This window comes from Pelodiscus sinensis, chromosome 24, assembly GCF_052426305.1.
Source record: "Pelodiscus sinensis isolate ZL-2025 chromosome 24, ASM5242630v1, whole genome shotgun sequence".
In the NCBI taxonomy this organism is placed as follows: domain Eukaryota; kingdom Metazoa; phylum Chordata; order Testudines; family Trionychidae; genus Pelodiscus; species Pelodiscus sinensis.
This window is the reverse complement of record NC_143075.1, coordinates 7335757-7359234: the sequence shown is the minus strand read 5'-3', so window position 1 is coordinate 7359234 and position 23478 is coordinate 7335757. Positions and strand designations below refer to the sequence as shown.

The window sequence follows — 23478 nt, the reverse complement described above, 5'->3', positions numbered from 1 at the left end:
ACAGCCCGGGCATACCTACCTCAACAACTCTTTGCAACCATGCAAAAAATTATAAACGGGATGCTCACAGTTCCTACCACCACAATACTTACATGCCTCCAACTAATGGGAAACATGGCTTCCACCATCTACGTAGTCCACCATGCTCATCTGCACTTTCGATGTTTCCAGCTCTGGATTGCAACCGTTTATATCCCATCACGACACCCTCGAAACAAAACGGTTACTATCCCACAAGACGTGCTCGCATCCTTATGATGGTGGACAGTGCCAAACAATCTTCTGGCGGGGGTTCTGTTCCAACAAATCGAACCCACTATTCAAATCACCACAGATGCTTCCCTGCTCGGCTGGGGGGCACATATGGACGGTCACGAAGTTCAAGGCAGGTGGTCCCCAAACGAGACACTCTTACATATCAATCTCCTCGAATTGAGGTCAGTAAGAAATGCCTGTGCACACTTTGCCTCCGACATCGCCAATCACACAGTCCGCATCCTAACGGACAACATCTGCATGATGTTCTACATAGACAGGGTGAAGCCCGCTCCCACTCGCTATGCGCAGAGGCTATTCGCCTGTCGAACGCGTGTATCCGCAACCAAGTCACCCTTATAGCATCCTACCTGCCCGGAGTGAACAATACCAAAGTGGACTCCCTCAGCCGAAACTTCACCGCGGACCACGAATGGGAGTTACATACGGAGGTGGCGAACTCAATTTTCCACCAATGGGGATGGCCATTGATAGACCTCTTTGCTTCTACCCAGAACACCAAATGTCCCCAATTCTGCTCACGTGTGGGACTTGGCAAACACTCTCTGGGGGATGCCTTCCTAATCAAATGGATAGCCCCCCTACACTACGCCTTTCCTCCCATACCGCTCATCCCAAGAGTTCTGCGCAAGATCCTGAGAGACAAAGCCCTAGTCATCCTGATTACACCATCATGGTCTCACCAAACCTGGTACCCATACCTTCACAGGCTAGCGGTCCAGCCACCCCACCCACTACCATACCAGATAGACCTACTATCTCAGGACGACGGCAGGATACTGCATCCACAACTCAATACCCTGCATCTTCACGCATGGCTTCTCTCTGGTTCTCGGAGGTAGAAGAGCGCTGCTCCCAGCGAGTAAAAGACGTCCTCCTCCATAGCAGGAGACAATCTACTCGGAAAACTTACCAACAGAAATGGACACGTTTCTGTCACTGGTGTCAGCGAGCCAAAGTGGAGCCCCGTGCCTCACCACTAAATACCATCCTAAGCTACATTCTGGAGCTTAAAGCATCAGGACTGTCAATCTCCTCTCTAAGAGTACACCTCTCTGCAATAGCAGCATTTCATACCTCAGCAGACGGCTTCTCCATTTTTAACCATCCTATTACGAAGAGATTCCTCAAGGGACTCCAGAATGTGTATCCACCACATAAGGCCCCACCCCCTTTGTGGGACCTAAATCTTGTTTTGAATTGCCTCACCAGATCTCCCTTTGAGCCACTGGCAACAGTACCACTTCCCTTCCTTTTTATGAAAGTCTGCTTCCTATTAGCCATTACCTCCGTCAGGAGGGTGAGCGAACTCGGAGCATTAATGTCAGAACCTCCTTACACAGTTTTCACAAAGGATAGGGTCATACTGAGACCCCACCCCACGTTTTTGCCAAAGATCTGTACAGAATTCCATCTCAACGAACCGATCGTATTACCTACCTTTTTCCCAAAACCGCATTCTTCGCAGACAGACGCCAGCCTGCACACTCTGGACATCCGGAGGGCTCTGGCCTTCTTCCTAGAAAGAACAAAACCATTTCGTAAATCTGAAAGACTTTTTATCTCCATTGCTGAACGATCCAAAGGGACATCAATATCATCGCAACGAATCTCAAAGTGGATATCGACGTGTATAATCAAATGCCACTCTCTGGGCAATAGACCGCTACAACGCCCACCACGAGCGCATTCTACTCGAGCCACGGCTGCTTCTACAGCCTTTCTGGGCAATGTCCCCTTAAGAGACATTTACCGAGCAGCAACATGGTCTTCAGACCATACTTTTGCTAAACACTATGCTATCCTTCCACAACTCAAGAGTGATTCAGCAGTTGCCACAGCAGTACTCTCTACCACTGCTAAACAATGACTCCGGCTCCCTCCAGCCTTACATTGAATACTGCTTTGTAGTCACCTACAGTGGAGCACCCATGGGGACACTACTCAAAGAAGAAAAGGGAGTTACTCACCTCGTGCAGTAACGAGTGTTCTTCGAGATGTGTGTCCCCGTGGGTGCTCCACGACCCTCCCTACCTCCCCTCTGCTCGGAGTCAAAATTCTCGGGCGGAGACAAGGAACTGAAAGGGAGGGGGTTGAGTCACGCTCCTCAGGAGCGGGAAGGGCTCGAGACGCCTCCTGGGCATGCGTGGCTCAACAGGGGAAACTGCTATACAAAGCTCCGATCTGCGGCTCAGGGCAACCCTTCACCTACAGTGGAGCACCCATGGGGACACACATCTCGAAGAACACTCGTTACTGCACGAGGTGAGTAACTCCCTTTTCTCTTTTCCGCACCTATCATATGCACTCAGCCCCTGACTTCCCCCTTCCCAGCCTAGGAGGCTTGAGGAGAGTGTTGGGTTTCTATTTCTGCCTCTCTACGGGTACGTCTACACTAGCCCCCTAGTTCGAACTAGGGAGGCTAATGAGGGCAACCAAAATTGCTAATGAAGCGCGGGATTTAAATATCCCGCCCTTGATTAGCATGTTCCCGTCCAGTTGCCATTTTGGAAATTGACTAGCCCGAAGTAACTGCCCACATCTACACGCAGCAGAGGAGTGCGTTTCCGAGATAAACCCCTTAGTTTGAATTAACAGTTAAACCTCAATTCCATTAGGTTAAACCTCAATTTCATGAGGTTTCGGGTTTCGGTCGCCCTCATTAGCCTCCCTAGTTCGAACTAGGGGGCTAGTGTAGACGTACCCTAGCTCTCCTCCTGCAGATGGGACTCTGCAAACTCCCCGTCCCCTCTTCTCCCCCCCCCCAGCCAATTCCTCACTGCCTTCCTTTCCCCCCCACCCCCATCTGCCACTTATTCCCTCCTTATCTCACCTACTTACCTGCTCTGGTAGCTCCTCCATTTCAACACCGCAATTCCATTTAGTGGCTGCTTAGCAAGAGGTCCCTCCTCTCCGCTGGTCAGCTGAGATCCCTGCCTGCATGGGAGCTCTGAACCTCTGAGCAGGGCTAGGGTTGCCAGATAGTTTCACAAAAAATACCGAACATGGTGGGGAAAAAATTGGTTGAACCAAAAAAAAAAAGTTGTGGAGCGAGAATGTCCCAAGTGGCCTTCCGTCTGAGAACAACAGAAAATGCTGGAAAATCTGGTGGTGTGGTTTTTTTTTGTTTGGTTGGTTTTTTTTGTTTGTTTTTTACCGGACACCTGGCAACCCTAAGCAGGGCTCAGAAAACAGCTGTTAGCCACGCAGCTTACAGGTTATTTTGAATGTTACATAACAGAGCACAAACCAGATTGCTCTTTTTTTTTCTTTTTTTTTTTAAACTCCTAACAGTTATCCTTGAAAAGCCAATTCGGATTCCAAGATTTCTCTCTGTCAAGGCCTCTCATGTCTTAAAAGGATTTTTAAACAAGGTAAGCTTTACAATACTATGTTATTTATACAAGTTCTGTAGCTCAGAGCTTCATGTTATAAAACATTAATTAAAAACTTAGAGATGTATCTACTTTCTGTAAAGAAAATTTATAAAATCAGGACATGATTTTGGCTTCCAAAAGCAGTCTTCTGAATTGCTAATTTTTAATCTGAACATTCCATAGCATGGAATGTAATTTGAAAACCTAGTGACATATTAGTGACTTAGTGAAATGGTCTGAGTACAAAACCAAAGATAGAAAATGATTTGTCTGTGCTGCAAACAGTTATTAAATGAGTAGCCCTTACTAATACAAATAGATAACGTGAAGTTAATGTAACTATCTGCGTTGGTGAACACATTATTAAATAAATTAAGAAATTTGATCTCATGAGAAGTACTGTAGTATAAAAATAGTCTAAAATGAATTTTCAAACGCATGACATTTAGGAAACTAGATTGCCTTAACTTATTTTACCAATAGTTTATGTACACCTACCTAGCTCGTATTGAAAAACTTCAGAATTTGTCATGATATAACAGTTTTTTAAAAAGAGTCAAGACAAGTACCATCTTGATTGTTTTCTCTTGTCTTCCACAGGATCCCAAAGAAAGGCTTGGCTGCCAGCCACAGACAGGATTTTCTGATATAAAGTCTCACACGTTTTTCCGTAGCATAGACTGGGATCTGGTAAAAATAATTTTTTGTACTTAAGTATATTAAGTAGTAGCATGCTCTTTCAGTGTTTTTATTACTGTGTGCATGGAATCTATTATAGTAAAAACTCTGCTAATAGATACTCTCTTCAAAAATACAGTTGCTCATAGCTAAGAGAATGCATCAAACCTCTAAAAGAAAATAATGTAAAATTATATTCCGTGTCATCAGATTAAGTTTGCCATTAATGTAAAAATGTTGGAAACTAGATTTATTTCATGCTCAAAAATCTAATTTGTTACAAGAAAACTGTAATTTCACTCATGGGCTTTACCTTAAAAATGTGAGGGTAATTTTTTAGGAAAAAGACAATTGTGATATTTGCTGCAAAGAACAACAAAACACATTTTAAAACTATAATAATGGTTTAAGAAATTCCCTGAGTTCTATTGGTAGGTGCTGCAGAACTTGTGTTGCAGCCCTTTTCATTGAAAAGTCTACTTCGTGCAGTATAAGAACCATACCAGCCCTTTCTCTCCCAGAAATGCAGGAGTTAGACTTTGTCTGGAAGAACCCAGAATATGGGAAAAGTATATCAGAGGGGTAGGGCAGGAGTGGACAAAGGGGCCTCTGCAGGTTGGATCCAGCATGCCAAGTAGGTTGATCAAGCATGCAGAGGCCCTGCTGCTCCTCCGCCCCCAGGCCAATTAGAACCTGGGGACAGGGAAAAGCGCCCAAATTTTCCTCCACCCTGCCAGGAGTGCACAGTGCTTAGAAGTGCCATGCACTCCTGGCAGGGTGGGAGGAGGCTTCACCCCCTCCCCTAGGCTAATCAGGGGGAGTGCACAAAGTCTCCTCCCACCGCCGGGGGCATGGGCACCTACATGGAACCTTGGGGAAGGGGGTGGGGAAAGGAAGGGCAAAGACTTCACATGCTCCCTCACTCCCAGACCAGTCATGGTCTGTGGGTGGGGAAGCAGGGAAGTATCCTGGCCCTGCCCCATCCACTTGAGGCCTTTCCCCTTCTGGTGCAGCCCGGGGCCACTTCAAAAATTTCTAATGTGGCCCCTGGCAAAAAATTGCCTGTCCCTAGGGTAAGGTTAGAACATTGAAGAATATGCTGATTCATGAGAGATCTTTGCTTGGTGGGGTTCTCGTAGAGCCCTGCTTTTAATTTAAAGTTGCTGCTCCTTGGCGTTTTCCTGTAGAAGTTCGCCTGCTCCCAACGTGTACAAATTGCAGTCTGTTGTTCTTGAGGGTCTGAATCAAGTTCTTTCTAACTCTTGTCTAAATCCTATATTTAATTATATGTTAGACAGGTCTGATTCCTGGGACGCAAAATATTTTAAGTAAGTCTTGAATAGGGCTAAATGTTTGGGGGGGGGGGCAGGGTGGGAGGCCAAGCATGAACCTGTTGTTATGCTACATACAGCATACATTAATAATGGACATACTGGGTCAGACCAGAGGTCCACCTAGCACAGTAGCATGTCCAACAGTGGCCAATGCCAGGTGCCTTAGAGGGTATGAACAGAACATGTAATCAAGTGATCCATTTATATGCATCGTTAATACTCATGGCAGTTTCCTCACAGTTTACAATACTAGCAGACTTACTCGGTATTGCCAGAGTCCTTCAGAGCAGGGGGGGAGGCGAATGCATGGGGAGTTTCAAGAGTGGGGAGGGGCTCAGGGTGGAGCCCTCCCTGCACCAGGAGAGTGTTCTCTCTCCCCCAAGACTGCTAGGGATCTTTTTTCTCTCCTCCCCGCTCCTGGTGCAGCAACCAAAGGCTGGCAGAGAGGGAAAGGGTTTGGGGCAGGAGGACTACTTACCTTGTGTGCTGTAGGCAAGATGGCAGAGCACCAGCCCTACTGATCACTCTGGTGGTAGTACAGCTACACCCAATGGACACTGCAGAATAGCTTGCCTCTGTGGGCTTGTTGCCCCCAGTGGCTTCTCTCATTTTGTGTCCCTCTGAACAGTAACCCCTTCCTTTGGGCTCATCTAGAATAGGCTAGAGTGTCAAAAGAAGATATGCAAATTCTGCTGGAATTTGCATATCATCTTCCGATCTCACTTTCGAAAGTAGTTTAGATGCAGCTTTTTTCGGCAACCCCCCCCTTTGTCATAAACCTCATTTTTTGAGGAATTTACATATCCTCTTTCGACACTCTACTGTAGTCTAGATGAGCCCTTTGCATGTTATGGAAAACTGTCTTTTTCCCGGGGTTTCTGCTTGTCTTGGCACAACCAAACCCTGATCTTGCTTTGTTAGGGGAAGAGGAAGGTGCATATGAAATTTGGTGGCCTTAGCTCTACAATTTAGGAGTTCTTGAATAGACACACACACATACACACGCCAGTCATAGAAAACCTTACATACATGACCCTTACTTACCTGGATAGTCCCATTGGGCTGTTAATGTTTGTGAAATTAGACTCTTTAAAGACAAAATAACCTGAGGAAAAGATGTGACTTAAATGCAGTATGACTGAGCAATTGTATTTTGCTTGCTTGCTTATTACTTTAAGCTTTGTATTTTGTTTTGTTACTCTTTGCTCTTAGGGATGTTTTTGGTCCATAGTGAGGTAAGATGTACTTTCCTTTCAGTGGGATTTGCAAGAAGATGCATGCAGCATTTAAAAGTTATGATGCGTTTAAGTGTCAATTGATCTAGAAGAACACCAGTCACTTTTTGATTGTCCACCTCTCATCACAAAATCATCTTTAAAAACTATTACCTGTTATTCTAACTGTTTTATGGATAAAGGTGCTAACTGTGTCAGGAACATTACCTTTGTTAGATATGTACGTTTTAAATAGCTAATTTAATGATGGAGATGCAAGTATGCATTTTTTCCAGTACTGTGAACTCCATAGGAAATATTGTAGAAACAGGAGGTAATGCCTATAGCAGCATGAGAGGAGCTTTCAAAAAAGTGAGAAAACAGAGTGATTTAAATTCTTTCTTTGAGGTTTACTCAGACCATTCTCATTGAAATTCTTCATAGAAGACGCTTTCTACAGCGACAGAATGTCTGGCATTTATATAGCTGTTTGTACAATATAGGGGATCTGGTTAGGCTATTAATAATTTGTGAAGACATAGGTTGTTTTAAATAGCTCCCTTAATCTGGTGTGTGATGTTACTTTACAGCATGCACCTTCAGGCACCATAGTGCTAATTACTAGAACATCAACATCCGACTTCACATACTGTAGCTTTATGAGAAGATTTTTCTGGATTCATTTTATATTTGTAAAAGAGACTTTTACTGCTTCAGTTACTTTAGATCACTTGGGAAGACCACACCAAACTGAAATAAGGTGGTTATATAATTCTGGAATTTTTTCAAAAAAGCCTTGCCATATGTGTTATCATCTTGAGATGAAATAATGCATAGTTCAACATTCTTCTTCGAGTGGTTGCATGTGTCCATCCCATCTAGGTGCACGTGTGCTGAGTGAACGGATTGTCAGAAGATTTTTCCCTCGGCGGTACCCGTTGGGCCAGCAGGGGAGCCTCCTGGAGTGGCACCCATATATTGGCACATATATACTCCTGCTGGTCCTCCGACTCCTCATTTCCTTCTTACCGCCTGTGATAGTCGTTGGAACATCTCTCGCTTGCTCTGCAAATGCACCTTAGCGGTTCTCATTTTTATTAGCAGTTCTAGTTTTCTAGTGTTACTTTAGTATTAAGTTACTTTTATAGTGTAGATAGGTAGGGGGTTGTTTTCATGTCCCTGTACCCTTGTGGGGAATGACTCAAAGCTTTAAGCCCTGCACCAAGTGCTTTAAGCCAGTGCCCTGTGGTGACCCACACAAAGCCTGTCTAAAGTGCCTCGGAGAAGCTCATCTCTCTGTCAACTGCAAGATCTGCTGCAGCTTCAAGCCTCGCACTAAATGAAAAGGGAGATGTGGCTGAAGGTCTTGCTAATAGATGTAGTGCACCACCTGGCATCGGCCACCCATAGCACACCTGCTTCAGTGCGGGAGGGGCCCAGACATTCCCAATCATCCCTGGTGCTGCCACATACCATGGCTCTTTGTTGTTCCCAAACTCCGGTGTCTCAGAAGAAGTGAAGACCTAGCAGGGGAAGGTCTTTGTTGCAGCACGCGCTGAGAGTGCATCCCCAGGCAGAGCACTCTGCCACTTCGGCCACAGCGCCCAGGCCTCCAGGTCCTGATTAGCATCTGTTGAGCCCGCTCTGAGACCGAAGCCTGGAGGAGACTTGACCAAGGTGGACTGGTTCTTCACACCAGGCATGTTCTAGGCAATGAGGGAGCTTGAAGAGCTCACCTCTTCCCCAGCTTCTCCTATCCCGCCCTGCACATGGGCTATATACCCACACCACCCGCACAAACCCACTGGCTTCCAGCTTTGGCATCAGCAGCCAAGCCTTGTTTGAACCATAGGGCACCTTTGGCACTGACACCTTCAGTACCATGTTGGGTGTCTTGCCTGATGCACGGGCCTTCGGCACCATCATTCGTACCAGGTCCACCAGTGGACATACCTTTGGAGCAGCGTGTGCCACCTCCTCTGTTTCGGCACATGGGCAAGCTAGAGTTGATGGCTGGGCATGCTCCCCAGCACCGTTTTTCGGCACCGGCTTACTCTGTTCTGCCCTGATCAGCTTCCATCTACTCCTCTGACTCTGAGACAGTGTCAGTTTTCTCTAGGGAAGAGGCAACCAGATCACACTCCTGGCACTGTTCCTTTTCACAGTACTGCTCCCGACACTGGAGTGCCTCAGTATTGCCTTTCCAGGTCTCTTGGGGTACGTCTAAACTACATGCCTCTGTCGACGGAGGCATGTAGATTAGACAGATCGGCAAAGGGAAATGAAGCCGCGATTTAAATAATCGCGGCTTCATTTAAATTTACACGGCTGCCACGCTGAACCGACAAACAGCTGATCAGCTGTTTGTCGGCTCAGCGTGCTAGTCTGGACGCTCCCCTGCCGACATAAAAGCCCTTTATCAACCTCCCTGGTAAACCTCATCCTACGAGGCATAACGGGGAGGTCGATAAAGGGCTTTCAGGTCGGCACGGGAGCGTCCAGACTAGCGCGCTGAGCCGACAAACAGCTGATCAGCTGTTTGTCGGCTCAGCGTGGCAGCCATGTAAATTTAAATGAAGCCGCGATTATTTAAATCGCGGCTTCATTTCCCTTTGCCGATCTGTCTAATTTACATGCCTCCGTTGACGGAGGCATGTAGTTTAGACACACCCTTGGTTTCTGTAGTGGCAGCCTCTGGTGCAGTGGCCTTTCTGGACACCCTGGGCTTATCACCGGGCCAGGGGCCCGGGCTTTCCTGTCCTCCCTCTGCTTACTCAGGCCTTTGGGTTCTGCCATCTGAGACCCCGTTGACCTGTTCCCCACTGTTGACCCATTCCTATACTCCCTGTAAGTCCTCATCCAGACCTTCTGGAGATACGGTGGCAGAAGCAACCCATGAAGTGGGTAAGGAGAAGTCAGTGGTCTCCCAAGACCCAAAGCAGCAGCAATAGCGGGAGGAGTAGGTGTTGAGGGAGTCCTCTTCCTCTAACACACACATGGCACTGGGGGGCAGGGCTTATGCCATTAATGGACTCAAGATCCTACCAGGACCTTTCAAAATGCTTTGCCAGAGGCTGGGGTCTAGACTGAGAGGGTATTGGAGGATTCCGATCCTACGGTTGACCTTCTTAATGCGGATGCTCCAATCAGGATAGTGCTGTGCTGGACTCCACAGTAGATGCATACTGTCTGCCCAAGACTAGGTTTATAGTCATCAAGAAAACCATTTTGCTCCTGTATGCCTCCCCTATGACCACTGCCAAGAAGCGTATGAGGGTCCTTGGCTTTATAGCGACATGCACTTACGTGGTGCAGCATGCCAGGCTCTGACTGCACACTCTACAACTGTGGCTGGCTCGAATGCAAAACCCAGCCTACCAGCCCTTGGACACGGTGGTGACTGTCCCACTGGAAGTCATGGCCTGGTAGCTTCAGGAGGACGTGGTCTGTACCAGGGTCCTGTTTTCCCAGCCCTTGCCATCAGTCCAGTTCGTGACAGATGCCTCAAATACAAGTCGGGGAACCTGGGGACAGACAGAAAGCATGTGGTCCCAGTCAGAGCTGTCACTGCATATAAACATCAATGAACTGAGGATGGTTTGACTTGCTTATCGGGTGTTCCTCTCCCAGTTGCAGGACAGGTATGTCCTGGTCCTGACGAACAACATGGCAGCGATGTATTATATCAACAGACAGAGTGGTGCTTGTTCTTTTCCCCTGTGACAGGAAGCCTTTCTTCGTTGGAATTTTTTCATAGAGCAGAGCAGTCATCTCCTGGTCTCTTACCACCTGGGGTCCCAGAACTCCCTGGTGAACCAGCTCAGCAGGTCCTTCTCGGGCCACAAATGATCCCTCAGAGCAGATGTGGTCCTGCACATCTTCCAGAGGTGGGGGTTGCTCCACCTGGACCTATTTGCGACTCGCGGCATCAGGAAGTGTTCCAGTTTTTGCTCCTTCATGAACGACAGCCCGGAGTCTTTGGGGGATGCTCTCCTCGTTCCCTGGCCCTTCGGCCTTTTGTACACATTTCCTCCTTTCCTCTTGAACCACAAAGAGATCCTCAAGGTCAGGGAATTCAGCTTCTCCCTAATCCTGATAGCTTCAGCATTGGTTCACATGTCTCCTAAGTTTCTCGGTAGAGTGGCCAATGGTCCTCTCACTGAACCTGGACCCACTATCCCTGGATCACAGCACACTGTACCACGCAAACCTGCAGTTTCTGCACCTCATGGCTGACAGTGCTAGAACGTTGGTACTCAGAGCGAGTTCGAATGGTCCTGTTGGGGAACAGGAAACCCTCTACCAGAGCTACATATTTGGCAAAGTGGAAGTGCTTTTTCATCTGGGTGGGCCAAAGGGGAGTCTCCCTAATAGATGCCCCATCCCCTCTGTCCTCGACTACCTTCTGGACCTAAGGTTCAGGAACTGTCTTTGTCCTCGGTCCGAGACACCAGGCAGCTATCTCTGCCTTTCACTTGGGCTCCCAGGGTAAATCGCTCTTTGCAAACCCTATGGTTCACTGTTTTTTGGGGGGTCTGAACAGTTTATCCACATGTTCACCAGCCAGTTCCCCCATGGGATCTCAATTTGGTCCTTACCAAGCTTACTGGTTGCCCCTTCAAGCCCCTAGTGATGTGTGCCCTCTTGCACCGATCACAGAAGGTATCCTTTTTGGTGGCCATTATGTTGGGCAGATGGGTGTCTGAACTTAGGGCTCCAACTTCAGACCTCCTCCCTCCCCCATGCTGTTTTCTTTAAGGATAAGGTCAGGCTCTGTCCACATCCTACTTTCCTGCCCAAGGTGGTGTCCCATTTTCATGTTAATCGGGATATTTTTTGCCCTTGTTTTACCGCAAACCACATGCTTGTGGTAAAGAACATGCACTATACACATGAGATGTATGGAGAGCTTTAGTTTTTTATTTAGACAGAACAAAGCCTTTTCACAAGCTCTTCATCTTGCTAGCCAATAGAATGAAGGGCCTCCCTGTTTCAGCCCAGCATCCTGTATTAAAGATTGCTATGATTTGGCTGGGCTACCAGCCCCACTCCTCACAGCCAACTCTTCTAGGGCCCAGATCTCCTCGGCCGCTTTCGTTGCTCAGGTGCCTGTCCTGGGGGGGAGGGAGGGGAGTACCTGGTCCTCGTTTCACACCTTTTTTAACCCTTATGTGTTAGTGCACCAGGCCAAGGACAGTGCGGCCCTTGTTAGGGCACTACTATGTTCCATTGAAAGTTAAGGTTCTGACCCCGCTTCCAGGGATGGTTCTTGGAAATCGCCTACATGGAATGGACATAGACTCATAGACTTTAAGGTCAGAAGGGACCATTATGATCATCTAGTCTGACCCCCTGCACAGTGCAGGCCACAAAATCTCACCCACCCCTCCTAGAATAATCCTCTCACCTATATCTCAGATATTGAAGCCTTCAAATACTTTGAAGACCCCAAGATGCAGAGAATCCTCTAGCTGTGATCTGTACCCCATGCTACAGAGGAAGGCGAAAAACCTCCAGGGCCTCTGCCAATCTACCCTGGAGGAAAATTCCTTCCCGACCCCAAATATGATGATCAGCTAAACCCTGAGCATGTGGGCAAGACTCATCAGCCAGACACCCAGAAAGTTCTCTATAGTAACTCCTATCATCCCTCCATTGACCTATTTCCCACTGATAATGAATGGTCAATTAGTTACCAAGATCCTGTTATCTCATCAAACCATCCCCTTCATAAACCCATCTAGTTTAATCTTGAAACCAGATAGATCTTTTGCCCCCACTACTTCCCTTGGAAGGCCGTTCCAGAACTTCACTCCTCTAATGGTTAGAAACCTTCGTCTAATCTCAAGTCTAAACTTCCTACTAGCCAGCTTATATCCATTTGTTCTTGTGTCCACACTGGTATTAAACTTAAATAATTCCTCTCCCTCCCTGGTATTTATCCCTCTAATATATTTAAAAAGTGCAATCATGTCTCCCCTCAGCCTTCTTTTGGTTAAAGTAAACAAGCCAAGCTCCTTGAGTTTCTTTTCATAGGAGCATGACATGAGCAGTCACTCAAGAAAAAACAATTACTTTTTTCTCGTTACTGTTGTTCGAGATGTGTTGCTCATATCCATTCTAAATCCCACCCTGCTCCCCTTCATCAGAGAATTCTGGCAAGAAGGAACTGAGGTTGTGGAGGGCCAGCAAGGGTATATATGTGCTGATATATGGGTGCCACTCCAGGAGGCTCCCCTGCTGGCCCAGTGGGTACCGCTGAAGGAAAAAACTTCTGACAGTCCATGCACGTGGCTACATGGATGGAAATGAGCAACACATCTCAAAAAACAGCAGTTACAAGAGATAAGTAACTGGTTTTTTTTTATAATATGACAGGAAAATCATGTTTACTTTGGGTCCCTATTGTATTCTGTGTTGTATTTAGAAGCTGATTCTGTATGTAGTTGTTTTAGGTGTCACTTGCATTTTGATGTAGGCCAAAATATTTGTTTTACAAAGTGAATAAAAAAAGCATAATATATTTTTAATTTAAGGATTCTTCTTCCAGATTACAAGTGGCAAAGGGAAGCGATTCTACCTTATATATTTCTGAGTATAATTTACCCCAAAATACAAAGCCTTACACAAAGAAACCAGAGGTTAAAATTGACAAGAAAGTATTCCTAGTGTACAACCTGAGTCAAGTGCAAAAAATAAACATAATGTGTAGATAGTAAAAGAAGACCAGTTCTGAATGGTATGGTTTAGATCAGTGTTTCCCAATTTTATTTGGCCACAGAACTCTTTTAAACTTGAAATAATTTTGCGGAACCCCCAATAACAGTATCTTGTATATGTAGCTGAAAAAGTAGACCACAAATAAGAAAGGATAATAATAAACAAATGCTAAACAAGGTCATGAGATTGAGATCAACATTTAGCTTAATTGCACATAGATTAATCTATCATAGTCCATTTATATTTGTCATGGCTAAATTTTTAAATACAAGAAATCATGCGACTATCCTGAAGAGAAGTACAGGCAGTCCCCGGGTTACGTACAAGATAGGGACTGTAGGTTTGTTCTTAAGTTGAATCTGTATGTAAGTCGGAACTGGCATCCAGATTCAGCCGCCGCTGAAACTGACCAGCGGCTGACTACAGGAAGCCCGAGGCAGAGTTGCTCTGCCCCGGGCTTCCTGGAATCAGCCGCTGATCAGTTTTAACAGTCTGAATCTGGATGCCAGTTCTTACATACAGATTCAACTTAAGAACCTCAGGCATCCCCAAGTCAGCTGCTGCTGAAACTGATCAGCGGCTGATTCCAGGAAGCCCGGGGCAGAGCAACTCTGCCTCGGGCTTCCTGTAGTCAGCGCTGGTCAGTTTCAGCAGCGGCTGGCTTGGGGACGCCTGGGGCAGAGCAGCTGGGGTGTTCTGCCCCAGGCGTCCTGATTCAGCCGCTGCTGAAACTGACCAGCAGCGGCTGAATCAGGACACCTGGGGCAGAGCAGCTGGGGTGCTGCCGGGTTGGTCCAGTAGCGCCCAGAGCGGCGCTACGGGAACAACCGGCAGCGCCCCAGCTGCTCTGCCCCAGGCGTCCGGAGAAAAGCCTGGTCTGCTGGGGGGGGAGACCAGCAGACCAGGGAGACGGGGAGCAAAGCCGTGGCTGGGCTGTCCCGCTGCCCGCGTGCTCCGCTGCTTTGCTCAGCATCTCCCTGGTCTGCTGGGGGGGCTCCCCCCCCCCAGCAGACCAGGGAGACGTGGAGCAGCTTTTCTCGCCCCGGAGGACGCGGGTGGCGGGACCGCGGCGCATCTGGGCGTCCCGCCGCTCCTGTCCTCCGGGGCGAGAAAAACCCGTTCGTAACTGCAGATCCGACGTAAGTGGAATCCGCGTAACTCGGGGACTGCTTGTATTCACGAGAGCACCGCCTGTGCACTCCCATGCAAGCAACTGGTTTGACAGCTAGGGTTTGACTTTGTCTGACGCAGCGCTAGTATATTCGTATTCAGTTAACCCACGTGATCCACGCTCCCTGAAAGAGAGTACGGGGATTAACGGTGGTATATAACAGGCGATCGCACCACCGACTGACTGCTCGTGCACCACTGATTGACTAGGTGCGCAGCGCTGAGTAGTGACATCATCGTCCCCACTCTCTGGCTAAGTTGGCACTACACAGGGACACTTATCATGGCAAACACAAACGAAAATTTTTTTCAATAAAATTCATAAGTGCTTAAATAGTCATTACTATTATTTTAAATCATAAAATGTTATTGTAATGGATTTTTTTCGTGGAACCCTCATTTTCACTTTGTGGAACCCTGTGGTTCCGCAAAACACCATGTGGGAAACACTGGTCTAGGCGTTGCTTGGTCCTGCCATGAGTGCAGGGGACTGGACTTGATGTCCTCTCAAGGTTCCTTCCAGTTCTATGATTCTATGAATATCTTTTCAGTCACAATGAATAGTCTTGTGGCACCTTAGAGAATAACAAAAATATATAACAAAAATATATAATATCATGAACTTTCATGGATAAGACCCACTTTATCAGATGAGTTGGAGTGGATATAACAGAATTCAAGATATATATATATATAACAGCAAAATTACCTGTCAATTGTAGGACCGATGTTAATGAAGCAGGCTGGATGTGTCCCATTCATAGCTTTTGATGTGAAAATGTGGATGTTTAAGGCAGGGGGAAATTGGCTTTGTAATGTATTAACCAGTTAATGTCTTTATTCCAGCCCAGGGTAACAGTGTCAGATTTGTAGATGAATTCCAGTTCTGCAGTCTCTCTTTGTAATTGGGTGGTAAATTCCTTTGTAAAAGAATGGCTACTTTTAAATCCATGATTTAGTGATGAGGTAGGTTAAAGTGTTCCCCTAAAGGTTTGCGTGTGTTACTGGCCAAACCAGACAGTCTCTGTGACAGATGATAAATGAACACAAATCAGACATCAGAAATGGTAACACACATAAATCTGTAGGGGAACACTTAAGTTACTTGGTCACTCAATCACGGTGTAAGTAGTAAAAGTAAAGACATTTTTTCAGTGATTTGTAAACTTAGATGGTCTGATTTTGAAAACTCTTGACCCTCCCCTCTTGATTTTGATGGATTTTTTCATGAAGGATATGTTATACAATAGAGTTCTGTCATATTGGTTATTTCAGTATTGGGATGTTGGTTTGCATGAAATAAGGCAGTAACATTCTGGAATCTCATCAGCCAGCTTTCCTAATTCATTTAGTACATCTGCTAATTTTTTTCTGCTAAGCAAAAATCCATTTTTATCCCAAACCTCTGTGTTTCTTGCACTGTGCCTTACGTAATAAAACACACCTACAAGTTGGACTTTTCTAATCTAGGACTCTCTGGTCTGGCCACATCTGTTCCTGGACCACAGAGCCCCAGCGGATGGGAGTCTGGCGGCAGGAGTGCCGGTGGCTGGGAGCCCTGCCAGGCTGGCGGCAGGGAGTCTGGCCAGGCCAGCTGGGGCCAGGAGCCAGTTGTCCTGCTGGAGCTGGGAGCCCAGCCAGGCCAGTGGCAGGGAACCCAGCCAGGCCGGGAAGCTTGGCAGGCCAGTGGCAGGGGGTCCAGCGGCCAGGAGTCAGGCTGGGGGGCCAGCTGATCATAGGGATCTGGCAACAAGGAGCACAGCCAGGCCAGCAGCAGGAGACCCAGCAACTGGGAGTCTGGCCAGGTTGGCAGCCCTTCTGGAGCCAGGAGCCCCACCAAGCCAGGAGCCCCATCAGTCTGGGAGCACAGCCAGGCCAGAGGCAGGGGTTGGCGTTCAGCAGGGGAGGGGGGCAGGAGTGCAGCCAGGCTGGCGGCAAAGGGGTTTGCGGAATAGGAGCAGAGCAAGGGGCTTGCGGCCAGCAGTGGAGCCAGGTAGCTATTGGGCTGCTGTTGACCTCCCCTGGTGTAGCAAACTCCATGTTTTAGCACTGGTCAGGTCCCAAGGGTGCTAGTCCAGGGAGGTCCAACCTGTACTATAAAATTGAGTTTGATGTCACTACTTAGCTGTGCAGAGATACACTGGAGATGGACCTAGAATGAAGATCCAGATGAAGTACAGTATGTCTGACACAATTATTTGCATGAAAATGCATTTTGGGGGAAAGGTTTTTAATAGAGATCAATGTACAAATATTTTATTAATATACTCAGTAGAATATTCTCCACTCAAGCTTGGTCCAAACTTGGCCCATTTACGTTAGTTTATCCATCTGGAAATCATTACTAAGTTGGTTGATAGTTTGATGTGTGGTTTGCAAAGTAAACATACTAACCCTACGTAATCAAAGATATGGAGATAAATTCAATCTAAGCCATGATCATTGGTGCAGTGAGAAGCAGAATTATTGTGGGAGTAAAACTGGAAGCAAGTGAAGTGTTTAGTCTTTGAATATCAGAATGCTTCCAGAGCAGTTCCAGGTTTAAAAAAACTTCCTAATTCTTAGGAATGCCCATGCCAGAGGAAAATAACACTTGCATTTTGAATAAAAGGTCATTGATTTCAATAGGAGTTAAGCCCTTAACCTGTTGAGGTGTATTTGAGCATCCCACAACACACCAGTCTGAAAGCATATACCTTTAAAAATTCGACCAAAGTAAACAATGCCGTTGAATCCGAAGGGGACAAAATTAGAGCAAGATCTTTGCTAGCAAAGTACAAATGATACTGATACCAATGAGAAGGAATATAAATATTATCTGTGAAGGGCAGATACTCCCAGTTACAAACTTCTGATTTACGAGCATCTGCACATACAAACAAGAGCTCACCTGCAGACACAGATGGCAGTGAGCAGCACAAGTCTGACCAGAGGACTCCAGAGGAGCAGGGTTGTGCAGCCAATGACTGGCGAGAAACAGCACTTAGAAGGGGAAACCTGCTTCTCTCCAGATGCTGCACAATTGCCCTCTGCTTCTCCAGAGTCCTCCAGCCCATACTTACACTGCTTGCCACTTCCTGGAGAGTAGGGATTAGGTGCACCCTGCAGGATTGGGGGCAGGACTGGATTAAGGGGGGGGACGAGCTGGGCAGCTTCCTGGGGTGCCAACCTATGCGGGGTGCCTGATGGCAGCTGTAAGGGGCCCTTAGAGCTGCCATCAGGCGCTGCACGCCTGGGGCTGGGAGCTACACGGCACCCCTTACAGCTGCCATCAGGCACCGTGCACCCAATTGCAGCTGTAAGGGGTGCCGTGTGCCCGGGGGCGGAGCCGCACATGCGTCGTACGCCCAGTGCCCGGGGCGCAGGAATGGCTCGAGCCGGCCCTGGTTGGGGGCATGGAGCTGGGCTAAGCACTGGCAGCTCGCATGAGGTAGGAGTAGCTGGGGGAGGGTCAGGATGGTGGCCGAAGTATTCCCAGAAGTCCCCTTCAGACTCTCTACCTTCCTCCTCTAATTAAACATGCCTTTCTCAAGCACGAGCATTCAAGGTTAAATTTAAAAAAAAAAAACCTTTCTACTGTTTTTCATAGCAAATACACAGTATTACAGCTACCTTATGGGTTAAGTAGGCTTTTGTGAGCTAGCCTGGGTACCTAACTACCATTTATAACATCATTTCTATGGGAAAATATGTTCAGCGGATAAAGAAGTAACTAACATCTAACTTAAAAGAATAAAGAAAGCCTTTTTGAAAGATGTTGACAATATATTGAATGTTTGTCTCTTTCAACAACAACAAAACAAGACTCTGAGAGGGAGCATAGATCTCTGATCTGCCTAGCTTACAACATAACTATCTGTGAAAGTCATTCTGTGAAGATTGTACTTCAAGGCTTTCTTTTGCCATGAGTTATGAGCTTACTTCCCAGAAGTTGCAAAGAAACCAAACTAAAATGAAAAATTGCCTCAGCAGTCTGGAGAATACGCATGTGAAAGCAGGTAGAGCAACAAAGTTGATTAAGGATGGAGTCAGGATATTCCTAAAGGGATTCATGGAATTGTAAAGCAGCACACTTACAAAAAATATTGTCTTTTAAATTGTCTGCTTCCATCATCAGAAAAGACACACATGGGACACAGAATAACAGAAAAGATTGCAACTTTCAGAAAGTGGCTGATTTCAACTTTAACTTAACTCAGGCAAATTTGATACGTCACTTCCAGAGATCCCTCAGGGAACTGATTAAAAACTAATTCAAATGCATTTTGTGGTAACTGATTCTTCAGTTCCTCAAATTAAAGGCTGCAACACCACCTACTTTAGACTTTTACTCTTTCACACTCTGATGGGTATAATATGGCTGTGTCCTCATTTTTTGAGGAGTACAGGATCTGCCAAAAAAGCTCCCCGCTTTCGCTTTCCTTTCACTTTCAACACTGAGCCTGATTGGCACAGCATTGGAACAGGAGTATGCAAATGAGGCCCAGGATATTTAAATCCCGGGCTCATTTACACTTACAAAGTGCTTGATTTGCATCCCTCTGTCTCAGACTCAGAGGGATGCAGCCTAGACGTAGCCATTGTGAGAGTGTGCAGTCAGAGAAGGCTCCCTTCGTATTGTTTCCTGGTATGCTGATCATGCCACTGACACCTGTCGTCTTGCTCTCTGGAGCTCTCCATCACTCTGTCTTGCTGGGCCAGATCCTTTATTCTTTTCCAGACTTGGGATTACCACCTCCTCTGAAGAGCAATGCAGTTCTGGGGCACGGCACCAAGGAAACCAACCCCCAAAAGAGATCCAGACCCCAATAAATCCATCTTTCTCTGTGTAAAGGTTTCACAGAAGGAAAGTTAATGAGGATGTTCGTCCTCTTCATCAGTGAAAGTATGCACACTGGTCATTCTCCCCAGGTAACAATTATATGGACTCGATGACCTCCTGAGGTCTCTTCCAGCCCTATGATTCTATGATAAGTGGTTGCTAGTGAGAACAGAGAGATCGAAGAAAGTTACTAAGTTAAAATGAAAAGAAAACACATAGCTAGTGCTAATTCACTAAAAAAATTATTGCAAGCAAAATCTACCCTAATGAGTTGTTCTTGTTCTTAGACATAAGCTTGGGGTCTCATACTTTTTTTTATCCTGATCTGTGTCCCCAACCCTTTGTGTCTTCCTACACCAGCCTAAGGACCAATAACTTCCCATTGCTTAAATAGTCTTTTCCCCCAGGGCAGGAACCTTTTGTTGTACATACCCCCTTCCATGGAAAACTACCAGGGTCAAAAGAATCGCAGTCCCAGGTGGTATGGTCACATGTCTTACTAAGCCAATCACCTCTGGGCTTACCGAACAAACAAGGCTGATCACAAGTCGTTAAGGTGATCACCAAGTCCTTGAGGATGGGGGGGGGGACACATCGTTAATGGTTCTCATTAGCACATTTAAAACTATAAACAGTCTCATACTTCATATTTCTAACTTTATGTACAAGAATGATACATGCACCAAAATGGGATTTATAGATCCAGCAGACTGTAACATTACAATTGATAGGTTACATGAGGTATTATGTTTAAAGAATCTGAGTTGTGCATATTTATATTCATAAGCCAAACTTCATAAAGTGGGGGGAGGGCAGTAACCAACACAATCATCCTAAAGTCAGAGTTCAAATTTTTACTCTTTGAACAACATATTATATCCATTTTTGGCATGCTGCTGCAGAAATTATTTTCCTTGCCCATCACTTTGACCGGATCGCCCCTCTCTTTGTATCCCTCCATTGTTCAAAGCTTAAGCTACGTGCCCTTACATTCATGCCCTGTTGGCTCCCATCTGTGCCATCCACATGTTAAATTTCCCAACAAGCACTTTTGTGTTGTCCATTGCTCTTGAGTGGAGCAACCCATACACATTTACAAAACTAACAGATCATCCTCCTTCCAAACCCTCCTTAAAACTTTCTTTTCTTCTTTGAGTGACCCCATGGGTGCTCCACTCTTGGTGTCAGGCCCCGTCCTGGCGCCGCGAATCGGAGAGCTATCAGAGCCATGGTCCACCGGACCACGCATGCATGGTTGCCTTTGGCAGCGTTCGCACCTTTGATCTGTCATGAGATCTACAGAAAATTAACAGGCTGCTGGTGTGCTGAGATCACTTCCTATCCTACTGATATTGTCATGCTGTTTCCTTGCACTCCATCTATTGTCTTGTTTTATACTTGAATTGTAAGCTCTCTGAAGTAGAGACCATGTTGTTGTTGCTTATACAGCACCTAGAACATTGGGGTCCTGATCTAAGACCAGGGCTCTTAGGCGGTGGTAATACAAATAATAAGTAATCATGTTCAATGATGATCTGCTTAGCGCTAGCAGTACTTTCAACTGTTATTGTCCAACCAATGACGGACAGATGGATGTGTGTATTCCCACACAGAGTATAGGTCTTTCTTTGGTAAATTGAAAAGAAAGTCAAAGGTATTTAAAATCTAATGTCAAGAACTTGGTTAAAACCTTTTAAATAGGGCAAAATTTATTCTGAACTATGTGACAGACATTGATAGTTTTAAGCTACAGAGCTAACTTTCAAGTGTTGTACAAATATTGTTACATTCCAATTGGCATAATTACAGACTTCCTATAACACATCCCTTAGTGCTAATTACAGATTATACTCTCCCACAATTTCCAAGTGTTCTTTGTGTGAGCAGTCTTAGTTTGTATATTGATTTCATAATCATGTCTTTTTATTGCAGGGTTAGTCTTTATTGTAATAACTATACTGAGACTTTTGCAGCTTTTTCAAAATACTGCAACATATATGCAAAGCCCTGAAAAATTTAATTGGGTATGAAGATCATAGATTTTACTGCAACAGAATTTATGGGGTATAATACAATTAAGTATATTGATATATTAGAATATAGTATCTTAAAGAATAAAGAAAATGCTATTAAAATCAGCAAGATAAGAAAGGATGCCGCATTAGCTTTTTTGGGGATGGGGAGGGCATTCAAGTGCTTTGAGAGAACCTGTCAGCCTTGAAAGAACCCTGAACTAAGTTAGGGAGAATATAATATAAACTATGTGTATTCCTTGTTGGATCTCTGTAGTTAAATGCTACATATTCATTGTACAGTAAAACTCCAGTGGTCCGGCATCCGGTGGTCCAGCATTCCTGATGGTCCAGCACCATCTGGAACCCAGAAGTGCTCCGGGCAGCCGGACAATTGGAGCTGCTCTGCTCCCGGCTTCCCCAAGTCAGCCGCTGGTCAGTTTCAGCAGCGGCTGACTTGGGGATGCCTGGGGCAGAGCCGCTGGGGTGCTGCCGGGTTGGTCCCGCAGCGCCAAGGGGTGCATCCCCCCACTCCACTCCAGACCCCTCATAACTCCCCCTTCCTATATTCTGGCATATTTGATAATCCGGCACCCCCTGGGTCCTAGAGGTGCCGGATTATCGGAAGTTTACTGTAATAGTTTCCATTGCATTACTAAACAAGATGTTTTGTTTTGGGTATTTTGACATTCATTTCCAAATAAGTTTTCAGCTTGAATTTACAGTTATTTTACATGGTCCACTGCAAGTCAGTATCTGACTTTTTTGTTTTACAACAGAAATAAATTTAACTCTGGAAGGTTAGAAAATTGTTTTCCCTATTTTTCATTATAAAATAAACACACTCAAATTCCCACAATTTTTGTCCTAAAACAAATGTTAAAAGAATCTCAAAACAAAGTCTTGAATTAAGCCTTTCATTTTGAATAAACTTCTGCTTTAAATAGTTAAACCAACATTTTAAATGTTTTTTACATTAGAGAGATGCACGACTAGTCGAGTCACTACTTGACTAGTCGCTTCTCTCCCCACACCATCACCCCCTCTCCCGCCAGCAGGAGCTGGTTCTGGTGGGAGCAGGCTTAAAAGCTGGTTGGTCCCCCGCTGTACCTCTGAAAATGTGAAATTGCAACTAAGCAGATAGCTAAATTTTAACCAGTATTGATCCTTTTAAAATATATTTTATAAACATTTTGTAATTGCAAGTAATATATGATGAATTGGATCCAGATGCAGGCACACTAAAGGAGGAATTTTACACTAGGTATGAAAGATAACCGAAGGTTAGGTAGCTAATTGGGGTGGCTTGTCAAAAGTTACTGGAGTTATTTTTCATTTGTTAAAAGGTACGCAGTTCATGTGTTTTTATATGTGCTATCAATTTTTACTGTAATTATTTTCTGGTGATTGGTACAACATGTGGGAGTCAAATATATTAGACACCTACAATAATATTTTGAGTTAATAAGGTCTTGCATAGTTCCTCAAAGTATTTGGGAAATGTGATTTCTTCATGTATGGACACAATGCATCATTCTCTCACCCGCTCCCTTATAGAATTATAGAACACTAGAACTGGAAGGGACCTTGAGAGGTCATCGAGTCCAGTCCCCTGCCCTCACGGCAGGACCCAGTACCATCCCTGATAGATATCTATCTAACCTGCTCTTAAATATTTCCAGATATGGAGATTCCACAACCTCCCTAGGCAACTTTTTCCAGTGTTTAACCACTCTGACGGTTTAGGGTGTTTTTCCTAATGTCCAGCCTAAAACCTCCCTTGCTGCAATTTAAGCCCACTGCTTCTTATCCTATCCTCAGGGGCCAAGGAGAACAATTTTTCTCCCTCTTCCTTGTGACACCCTTTTAGATACC

General features: G+C 45.7%; 1 protein-coding gene across 8 annotated transcripts in view; it reads left to right on the top strand.

Moving 5' to 3' along the window:
• PRKCZ (protein kinase C zeta) overlaps positions 1 to 23478 on the top strand; it is a 219227-nt gene that overhangs the window by 168987 nt on the left and 26762 nt on the right. For all 8 annotated transcript variants that reach the window (XR_012897330.2, XM_075906563.2, XM_075906559.2 and 5 more), the window contains 2 exons: positions 3571 to 3650; positions 4254 to 4343. Coding sequence is in view for 7 of the 8 variants with exons in the window: in XM_075906563.2 (XP_075762678.2) it covers positions 3571 to 3650; positions 4254 to 4343 (170 nt within the window). In the remaining variant the exon portion in view is untranslated. The remainder of the gene's footprint in view (positions 1 to 3570; positions 3651 to 4253; positions 4344 to 23478) is intronic.